At 52.6% G+C, this 10,725-nt stretch overlaps 1 protein-coding gene across 1 annotated transcript; it reads left to right on the top strand.

Annotated features, from left to right (window-relative positions):
* Positions 1-1,591: 1,591 nt before the first annotated feature.
* Positions 1,592-10,147, top strand: Tmem184a (transmembrane protein 184A). Its single transcript, XM_027413497.2, has 9 exons — positions 1,592-1,663; positions 2,498-2,725; positions 6,985-7,150; positions 7,397-7,487; positions 7,595-7,670; positions 7,750-7,841; positions 8,504-8,673; positions 9,181-9,375; positions 9,888-10,147. Exons 1-9 carry the CDS (start codon positions 1,592-1,594, stop codon positions 10,145-10,147), a joined length of 1,350 nt encoding a protein of 449 aa, XP_027269298.1.
* Positions 10,148-10,725: the final 578 nt, after the last annotated feature.

Raw genomic sequence — 10,725 nt, 5'->3', positions numbered from 1 at the left:
AAAGTCCCTGGTGGGAAAACATGAATGGAGCAGTAGGGGAGCATGGAGTTGACAGATCTCAACCTCATGCCATTGTGTACTTCTGGAATATCCCAGATACATGCTAAGCCCCCAGTATCTACGTCTCAACTCCAAAAGGAAAGCAGCCTGAAGCCATGTCTACTAAGTCATCAGTAGGATCAGATGGCAAAAAGGACCAGACATGGATGATATCATAACAGTACCCATAGTGGTGTAACCAATGTGGGCCTGAGATATGGCCAGAGCCCTCACCTACTCCAGGAGTCAGGGCAGGTGAGTCTCTTTCCACAGAAGTATCACAAGCAAGGCCCTTCCAGACCCTTTTTGAAGTTCTAGAGATGGAACCCAGAGCCTGAATGCTAGGCAAGTGCTCTACCACTGAGCCACACCCAACCCTTCACTGGGAGATTCCAGGCAGGTGTTCTACCACTGAGTCACACCCCCAGCCCCTCACTAGTGGATTCTTGTCAGACAGACTAAAGATGAACTACACATTCCCAGCATGCTTTTTACATTGTATTTTTAGATAGGGTCTCACTAAGTTGCCCAAGCTGGTCTTGAACTTGGCTCTGTATCCTAGGCTGGTCTTGAATTACCAGTCCTGCCTCAGATTCCCAAGTAGCTGGGATGACAGACTTGTGCTATGAGGTTTGGTTAAATTCACCCATTTTTATTTTTTTCACTCATTTATATATTCATTCATGAATATGTATATTCATTCAGTGAGACAGGCTCTCATATAGCCCAGTTTGGCTATAGCAGTATGTAGCAAGGACAACCTTGACTTCTAATCCTCCTGGCTTCACCTCAGATGTGCTGGGAAAACAGGCATATATCACGGTGCCTGGTTTATGCAATGCAGGGAATGGAACCCTGAGCTTCATGCATGCTAGGCAAGCACTCCACCAATGGAGCCTCATCCCTGCCCAGCTTTGTCTTGGTTTGTTTTGGTTTTTCCAGACAGGTTTTCTCTGTGTATCAGTCCTGGCTGTCCTGGAACTCGCTCTGTAGACCAGGCTGGCCTCAAACTCACAGAAATCCACCTGCCTCTGCCCCCACCCCCAGTGGGATTAAAGGTGTGTGCAACCACCGCTTGGCAGCCTTGCTCAGTTTTAAGTGCACAATTCTGGAGTAGTAGGGATGCCCACAGTAGGCAACCACCACTTTGTCTAGTTCTAGACCTTTCTCGCCACCCAAAAAAGAAGCCCTGTGTCCATGAATCCTTATGGCCTTCTCCCTTGAGCTGGCACAGTTCACACATTTTACTCCTGTCCCTGCCTGCTCAACTGCCTGACTACCTGGTGCCAGCAGGTGAAGGCACCTGCCAGCCAGGCAGTTCCTGGAAGCCAGCTGCTGCTGGGCAAACAGCCCCAGAGGGATAGAGTGTCGACAGGGGCGGGGACAAACCTTAGCTTCTCCTCCCTTTGTCCCTCCCTTAGCCTGAAGCCCAGGTGGGCCATTGGCCAGGTGAGGCCTTGTGTACCTTTCCTGGCCTAGCACAACCCTCCAGAGACCGGCTTTGCCCCAGACTGAAGCTTGGCCTCCCAGTGGGGGCCATGAGGCCGGGTGAATGACCAGCCAGGCTTCCCCAGAGGAGGCTAGGCCTCCCAGGCCTGGGCCAAAGAGCTTCCTGCTCACAGAGGTAGGCTCCCGCCCCCATGACAGACAACTGAGGGTAGAAAGGAGGCCCCAGTGTCACTGCCTCCCAGCAGGCACACACTCTACTATTTGCTGCTGGAGCTTGTGGAGACACTAAGAGTTTCCATCTGGGTCAGAGGCAGGCAGGGGGTCGGTGGGGGCGGACTGGCACTGGGGGTGGGGGTGGAGCACCTTCTCCTGCCGGAAGGTATGATGACTGGCCATCTCTCCCAAACACCCAGGCAGGTGGATCCCCACTTCCCAGACCATGATAGACATAAGTTTGGGGTTTTTGTTTGTTTTGAGTTTGAGTTTGCTTGGAGATGTCTTTCTTTTTAAAAGCAGAATAACTAGGTATCTCAGGCTGACTTTATACTCAACAGTCTGCCTGCCTCAGTGCTAGGATTACAGGGACGGCCATCATCGCCTGGTTAGAAGCAGTCTTTGCCTCTTAGGAAGTAACCCAGGGCACAAAGGAACCTGAGGGGACTTCCCAGGACATCCACCCAGGGTCTGAGCCCCAGGTGGGAAAGCAGCCAGGTCCCTGTTGTTCAAGTGTGAGTGCACAACCTCCCAGAGTCAGGGAAGTCCATGGGAAAGTCAGGGCAGACTCCCACAAAGGGGACAGACAGGTGGCCATGGTGGGCTCCCAAGGAAGCTTCTGTGGACGATGACTGGGGTTCTAGGGACGGTGGCCAGACAGGCAGAAACTGTAGTGGGCAGGGCTGGCCCCAGGGTGACACCCACATGGCCTTGCGCACCTCCTGCCCCACCTCCTGTCCCTCACACTCCCACGGGAGCCTGCCCTGGGTCCTCACTCCTCTGCTGGCTTCTGCAGATGAGGAATGCGTCAGGGTTTCTGAAAACAGCCGGAGCTCCCCTGGTGTCAGCGACCTGGCTTCCACCCAGCCCCCCTCCGGCAATGCCCACAGTGGCAGCCGGGCCACAGATGGAGCGCGTGGACAACGGCTCGCAGGGGCCCCCCCAGCTCTTCCTCACCAGCGCATTGGCCCGAGGCGTGTCAGGCGTATTTGTATGGACTGCTCTACTGCTAACCTGCCACCAGGTAAGGACCCCAAAACCCTGCTGGGCCTCGAAATCTCTATGGGACCTGGCAAGGCTCATATGGACCCCATGAACAGATGCTAGGATCATGGGACCTCCAGGGACAGCCCCCAGTACTGGACACCCCAGGTATGGTGTCCATCTATGGCCCTTCTCCAGGACTTACATGCAGGGGACAAACCTGAGACGAGAGGTCTCTGCCAGACAGAGGGCAGTTTACTGGGTGGGCACCCCCAGTCTTGTCTGAGGCATCTTATTCTACTCCCCAAGGTCAGTGATTGGACCCAGGTCACAGACAAGAACACTAAGGCTCAGAGATGACCGGGGGCTTCTCCTGGCTCACACAGCTGGAAGAGAAAGGGCCTTTCCCCTCCAGGAATGGCCAGAGCTTGGACTTTGCTCTATAGAGAACCTCAAGCCAGACTCAGGGAGTTTGGGGAGGAGGGGTAAGAAGATGGGGGAAGGAGCTAGGGGAGTGGGGACTGAGAGGTATGGAGCTGGGACAATGGAGAACTGGAGGGGTGCTGAGGGCAGTGAGCTGAGGGGTTGGGAATGGAGCTAGGAGAGTAGTGGAAATAAGGAGCTGGGGGTGGGGGTTGGGCAGGCAGAGTGGATAACTGGGCAAGGAAGATGGGCAGCTGGAATATGGGGGTAGTTGGAGAGCTGGAGCCAGAGAGCTGAGGAATTGGAGCTTGGTGCCGGGAGCTGAAAGCACCAGGCCCTCTGGAACACCCATTTGGCACCGGGGAGGGACTGAGCCAGTAGGTGAGCCAGGGGCAGAAAGTAAGAGCAAACACCTCTCTGCCTGTGACAGCCATCTGCTGACTGGTACCTGGCCAGGTGTGCCTCAGAACCCAGGACACGTGGGAGACAAACCCATGCCTGAAGGCAGGGCGGGCAGGTGTCAGTCACCTGTTAGGATCCACAGAATGACCTCCGGGAGGGGTAGGGACTAGACAGAGAGGGGATCAACACCTCCATTTATAAATGGAGAAACTGAGGTAAGAGAGGGCAGCAGCTTGCCAAGGTCACCAGCCAGGCAATGCTAGCCTGGGAAAGGTCTCCTGCTGGCTGGTCACATTATGTCCTTCCCCAGCAGCTGAGGAGGGAGGAAGGGACTGATAAGGAGCTGGTCTCTAATGCCAGCAGCCTTCACACCCCACGCGGTCCCTGTGCATACACAAGGCTCCCTCTAAAAGCATGACCTCCCTGCCCCGTAGGCCACCTCCCCGAAGAGCCTTCCCCACAGTGGCCTGGAATGGGGAGGAGGCACACAGCTCCCAGCTCAATTCCTCTTAAAGACTCTGAATAAAGGGGCTTAGGGGCACAGGCTGACTCAAAGGGGTTACAAGTGAAGGCCTCCGTGGGGTCCATAATGTGTTCAAGACCAGCCTGAACAAGCTAGTGAGACACCCTCCACCACCCCTGCTAAAACTAAGGAGATAGAATGGCTCAGTAGGAGTGCTGACTGACTGAGCACAATCCTGGGTTCTGTTCCTGGAAGTGGGGTGGGATGGAGGGGAATGTTCCTGTTCTGTTTCTTGTAGAAAAATACTAAAAATTCAGAACACTTTAAGGTGAACAGTATAATCACCTTTCTGGATTGTTTTTTGTTTTTATTTTGTTTCATTTTGTTTGTGACAGCATCTTGTAGCCCAGGATGGCCTTGAACTCTCTATTGTAGCAGAGGATAATCTTGAAGTCCTGATCTTCCTGCTTCCATTTCCGAAGTACTGATTACAATTGTGCATCACACCTCCCTGTTTATATGGAGCTGAGGATGAAGCCCAGGGTTTCCTTCGTGCTAGGGAGGCACTCTACCAACCGAACCACATCCCCAGCCCTTTCCTTCCATTTTTGTTAGGCAGGTACCATACTTGAACCCCTGCTTGGTTTCCTATTCTGATCTCAGGTGCCTCGTCCTATCAGAGGACTTTCCACAGAGCTCTGCATCTGAGCGTCGTTTGTATTCACTATGTAGTTAGTGTTCCTTTACACACAGGCTCCGTGGTGTGAGCCTGGTATCCTATGGTGAGCGAAGCCCCAGCATTTGCTCCTGTGTTTCACTATGATGAACCCCTTTGCACACAATTTCTTTCCTCTTTATTTCTGGATAGGGACAGATTCCTAGAAGAGATCAAAGAGCAAGAGGCCTTCCACGGTCCCCAAGTTGAGAGCTTACCTGTGCTACAGGTTATTGAGTTCTGACACTTAGCAGGACCTAGGAAACTTCGTGGATAAGTGAATGAGTGTCCTGACTTCTGGAATGTTCTTCAAGATGAACCCACAGGGTATCAAAATACGTTACAGGCTTGAAAATGCCTAAGGAATGAATTTTAGGCTTGGTTTGATGGACAGGCTTGTCACTTCACCACTGGGGGAGGCTGAGGCAGAAGGATGCATTCAAGGCCAGCTTAGGCTACATAGTGAGTCTCTGTCTCAAAAACAACAACAGTGATAAAAAAAAAAAAAAAAGATCTTTACACCATGTCACAGAAGCAAGTAAAACATGAGGTTAGCTAGCCTCAGCCTCTTATGTGTCTATCAAAACAGGAGATGGTTCAGCTCGTAAAGTGCACCTGCTGTGCAAGCATGGGGTCCAGAGCTCCATCTCTAGGATTCACAAAAAGTGTCAGGCACAGCATCAGAACACATCTATAACCCCAAGGAGGTGTGACCAATCAGATCTCTGAAACTTACCAGCCAGCTTTAAGTTTAGCCAAACCAGCGAGCTCCAGGTTCAGTGAGAGATCTCATTCCATAATACCGAGAGTGGTGTCTGAGGAATAACACTGGAATAACCTCTGCCCCTCCTCCCAAGATTAAAAAGAGGACCAAGGGTGTGGCTCAGTGGTAAAGCATGTGCCTGCAAATCTCCCAAGGAGAGGCTGGAGAGAAGGCTCAGCAGTTAAAAGCACTGATGCTCTTGCAGAGGACCCAGCACCCACAGTGGATGGCTCTCAATTGTCTCCAGCTGCAGAAGATTTGGCTCCCTCTTCTGGCCTACATAGGTACCCACACATATGTCATATCTTCAAAGCAGATGCTATAACATTTTTATTTGTTAATCGCAAATACTTTTTTTCTTTGTGGTACTGGGGATTGAACCTGGAGCTTCACACATGCTAGACAAGTGCTTTCCCACCAAGCCACACTCCTTGCCCATTAACACTATTTTAAAGAGCTGAAGATATGGTTCAATGGGAAACCACTTGCTTAGCCTGTGCAAGACTTGAGGATAAATTCAATAATAAAGTCTGACTGGGGTGGCTCACACCTTTAATCCCAGCACTCAGGAAGCACAGGCAGGTAAATTTCAATTAGTTCAAGGCCAGCCTGGCCTACATAGTGAATTCTTGGTCAGCCAGGGCTACATAGTGAGTCATGCTACACCTGTCTCAAAAGAAAAAAATGTATGTTTGTATGTATGTATGTATGTATGTATGTATTAAGCATGTATTCCATTTGGAGGGGGCATGTCCTATTGAATCCAGAGCTTTGCTCTTGTTAGGCAAGGACTCTACCTTAGCCAGGCCTCTGCCCTTCATTAGGTAGGTGCTCTACCATTGAGGCATGCCCTAGTCCTCTCTCTCTCTCTCTCTCTCTTTCTCTCTCTCTCTCTCTCTCTCTCTCTCTCTCTCTCTCTCTCTCTCTCTGTGTGTGTGTGTGTGTGTGTGTGTGTGTGTGTGTGCGCGCGTAGGACGGAGGTCAACCTCCAATGTCATTCCTCAGACACCATCCACCTTGCTTTTAAGGGACAGTCTCTCACTGAGACCTGGAGTTCCCTGATTTGGCTGTACTGGATGGCCAGTGAGTTCTAGAGAGCTACCTATCTCTACCTCCCAGCACTAGGATTTTAGGCATGCATCCTTTCACCTAGTTTATTTTTGTCCATGAGTGCTGGGGATTTGAACTAAGGTCCTTATGCTTGCAAAGCAAGCATTTTACCAACTGAGCCACCTCCCCAGCCCTCCTTTCTAGTTGGAGACAGGGATGCTAAGTTGGTCTTGCACCCACTCACAATGCTCCTGTCATAAGCAGGTTCGACTCTTCATCTAGCATGTTCTACGACATGCCTCTGATTACTTCCACTCTCTCTACCCGTCCTGTGCTAGGTAGAACATTAGGCAGTGTAGGAGAGGGAGGGCAGCCTGGAGCGCTGCCTGGCTCTAGTTCCTTTTGCATTGGGGCTGGCGCCCATGTGGTAGACAGCAGGGCCAGGAGCAGGGCAGAGGAGCCACCAAAACCCTTCCGCCACAGATCTACTCCCACCTGCGTTCCTATACCGTCCCGCAAGAACAGCGCTTCGTCATCCGCCTCCTCTTCATTGTGCCCATCTACGCCTTCGACTCATGGCTCAGCCTCCTCCTCCTCGGGGGCCATCCATACTACGTCTACTTCGACTCTGTGCGAGACTGCTACGAAGGTGAGACTCCAGGCTGGGCCTGGGGGAGCTCGGCAGGGACCCTCAGACTCATACCCGCACACCTACCTGCACACACTTCCCCCACCACCCCCAAGGTGCCCTGTCTCATCTGGGACCTGCTTCAGGGGTTGCACAGTCTGAGGAAGCGCACCCCCTTCCCCGGGTATGCTGAGTGGATCTGCTGGTGCCTGCGTACAGAGGGGTTCCATGCCTGACCCTCACTGTCGGCCCTCTGTGCCCCTGCAGCATTTGTAATCTACAGTTTCCTGACCTTGTGCTTCCAATATCTGGGGGGAGAGAGCGCCATCATGGCTGAGATCCGTGGCAAACCTATCAGGTGAGTCCACCACCAGGCTCTGCCCTGGCAGGGCCCAGCCTCCAGGCTGCACTGGAGAACCCCAATTGTCTTCCTAGTGGCCTTAATGACCTCTTCCTCACACACAGGTCCAGCTGCTTCTATGGGACTTGTTGCCTCCGTGGCATGTCCTATTCCATCACTTTTTTACGTTTCTGCAAGCAGGTGAGGGGGCCTGCCCACCCCACCCCATGCCCTTGCCCCACCCCATCCCAGCCTCACTCCCTTCCCCCACCCCTCCCAGGCCACACTACAGTTCTGCATCGTGAAACCAGTCATGGCTTTGATCACCATCATCCTCCAGGCTTTTGACAAATACCACGATGGGGACTTCAAGTAAGAGGGGCTATGAGCAGGTGCCTCACTGGGGCTGTGGGAGGCAGGGTTCCCCACAGGTTCTTCCTCAAGGGGCATTGTTCCCCCTCTCTGTGGGCTATAGCTCAGCTGGCAAGGTGTTTACCCAGCATGCATGAGTGTCTGTGTTCCAAATTCATATAAACTAGGTATGGTGGTACACACTTGTCATCCTAACAATTGAGAGGTTGATGTAGGAGTATTAAAAGCTGGAGCTCATCCTTGGCTATATAATGAGTTTGAGGCCAGCCCGGGCTACATGAGATCCTGCCTCAGAAAGAAAGAAAGAAAGAAAGAAAGAAAGAAAGAAAGAAAGAAAGAAAGAAAGAAAGGGAAAAGAAAAGAAAAGAAAAGAAAAGAAAAGAAAAGAAAAGAAAAGAAAAGAAAAGAAGAGGACATTGCTAAGATTGAAGAGTACCTAGGAGGACAGACAACAGCTCCAGGGGAGGGACCTGAACCTGCCCTGCTCCTGAATGGGGAACTCCAGGCCCCCAACCCACTGCTCGCTTTAACATTGTCTGAGGCCCTGGAGGGAGGATCTAGGTGAAACTGTCATTGGGGTTGTGGTACCCAGCCAAGGGACAGGCTAAAAGAATGTCTATAAGGGATGGGGACTACTCTAACCAGCAACTCCTCTGGCCCAGCATCCACAGTGGCTACCTGTATGTGACCCTTGTGTACAACGCCTCGGTTAGCCTGGCTCTCTACGCTCTGTTCCTTTTCTACTTCGCTACCAGGGACCTCCTGAGGCCCTTCGAGCCAGTACTCAAGTTCCTCACCATCAAAGCCATCATCTTCCTCTCCTTCTGGCAGGGTGCGTGAGCTGTGTGGTCAAGGATGTGGGGCCAGTACTGTCATCCCTGGTACCTGGGTTCAAATCTCACCTCCATCCCAGTCCTGTGTGCCTCAGCGTCCCTAACCTTACCAAAAGTCAATAGCTCAGCTGCTCTGCTTGGAGCTGGCAGAGCCTGGAATGGGGGACACAGTAAGGTCTATCAGCAGAAGGAGGCAGGCTATGGCCTGGCTTCCTGAGCCCTGGTCCCCACCAAGCCCCTAGCAGGCCATGAGAACCCAGTCCTCATGGCCTATAGCATAAGAGCTCTAGGCCCAGATTGGATATGTCTGGGAGAGCAACAGGAACCCTAGCTTTGAGGTAACCAGCCCTTCTCAACCACAGCCCTCCCACCAATGTGGTTAGTATCAAAGAAGCCCTGGGATGAGGCTAGCCTTTTTCCCTGCATACCCTGGGCTTCAGTAAGAACTTTGTCAGGGCTCAGCTTCCATGCAAGGATGGGGCCTGAATGGTTGTCTCTGTCTCTAGGAATGTTGCTGGCCATCTTGGAGAGGTGTGGGGTCATCCCCGAGGTCCAGGCTGTGGATGGCACCAGGGTGGGGGCTGGTACCCTGGCTGCTGGCTACCAGAATTTCCTCATCTGCATTGAGATGCTATTTGCCTCACTTGCGCTGCGCTATGCCTTCCCCAGCCAGGTGTACTCAGAGAAGAAGAACTCACCAGGTGAGCTGGGCCCCATTGACCAGGGGCACCTGTAATAACTCAGCCATGATTTCCAGGACTCATCAGGGGGACATCCCTGTAGGTGTCTGAGCCAGGTAGGCCAGGAGATTATGAGCTCTGAAAGATGTGGGTGGAGGAAGCCACTCTCTTAGGTCTCCTTGGTGCTTGGGGAGGGTGTCAAAATGGACTGGATTGGCCAACCTGGTGAGTGTGCCATATTGGTTACATGACTGGTGGCTGCCTGACTCCCATCTGCTCAAGGTGAAGGGCTTCCCTGGGCAGGAGTCTATTCAAGAATGGGCTCTGCTCTAAGACCAGTGTTGAGATGCAGGGGCTGAGCTGGGACTCGGGTGTCTGAGGTCACTTGCTAGCCAATGACAAGACCTGGACATGCAGGATCCCCAGACCAAAATAGCCAAAGGTGGCCTGTGGGATACAGGGCTGAGGGTCGATGAAGTGGGTGCTTTGGACCAGGGGACTTGTGACTCAGGCCCACATGCTCTACCTTCTAGCCCCGCCAGCACCCATGCAAAGCATATCCAGTGGCTTGAAGGAGACCATCAGCCCACAGGACATTGTCCAGGATGCCATCCATAACTTCTCACCAGCATACCAGCAGTATACACAGCAGTCCACACACGAAGCTCCTGGGCCTGGCCAGGGTGAGCACCCATCACCCAACACCCACCCTGGCCCAGCCAGTGGCTCTGGAGGGGGTAAGAAGAGTCGCAACATAGAGAAGCGCATGCTGATTCCCTCAGAGGACCTGTAGAGGCATGGGGTGTGTGGAGCCTAGCTGGGGACCCACCCATCAGCATATCTTGAGAGAGGCTCAGCCTCTTCTGAGAGCCTCACTGAGGGATGCATGGGGCCTCTCTATTCCATGTACAGCCCAGAGTGAAGTCACCTGGGCGAAATGGACAAACCAAAGACCCTGTGAGATGTCTTAGTTGCATCCTGCTGGTGGAGCTATGAGTTGGCCCTTCCTTCCACGGGCAGAAGAAATAGATGGTTAGATCCCAGGCTGTGTCGCTGTAGAGAAAGATGGCCAGGGAGAATAGGCCCAGTCACTCAGGGCTGGGGAGTCACATAGCCTGGGCCTGGCTGTGGCTATCTTGGGTGCATGAGGAAGGCCCCTTGCCCCGCATTCTAGCACAGATATTTGGCAAGGCCCTCCCAGGGGCAGCCTAACCTATTTAGCACAACAGAGTTGCCAGTGTATAGGCCTACCCCAGCTACTAACTGCTTATTTATAGATAAACACTGCATTTTCTAGAGTTTATTGGGCTTTCTTTTCTTGCGGGGCTTGTCTTCTGAGTGGTGGATCACTAAGTAGTGGGCTCACTGGAG

This window comes from Cricetulus griseus, chromosome 4 (genome assembly GCF_003668045.3).
Source record: "Cricetulus griseus strain 17A/GY chromosome 4, alternate assembly CriGri-PICRH-1.0, whole genome shotgun sequence".
In the NCBI taxonomy this organism is placed as follows: domain Eukaryota; kingdom Metazoa; phylum Chordata; class Mammalia; order Rodentia; family Cricetidae; genus Cricetulus; species Cricetulus griseus.
This window is presented reverse-complemented; position numbering and strand designations above follow the sequence as displayed.

What these genes read in the sequence shown, in the direction of transcription:
- Tmem184a (XM_027413497.2), top strand. Translation starts at nt 1,592, where the DNA reads ATGACCAGCCAGGCTTCCCCAGAGGAGGCTAGGCCTCCCAGGCCTGGG. An exon ending in TTTTACGTTTCTGCAAGCAG is followed by an intron (nt 7,671 to 7,749) that starts GTGAGGGGGCCT and finishes CACCCCTCCCAG; the next exon opens with GCCACACTACAGTTCTGCAT. An exon ending in CTTCCTCTCCTTCTGGCAGG is followed by an intron (nt 8,674 to 9,180) that starts GTGCGTGAGCTG and finishes CTCTGTCTCTAG; the next exon opens with GAATGTTGCTGGCCATCTTG.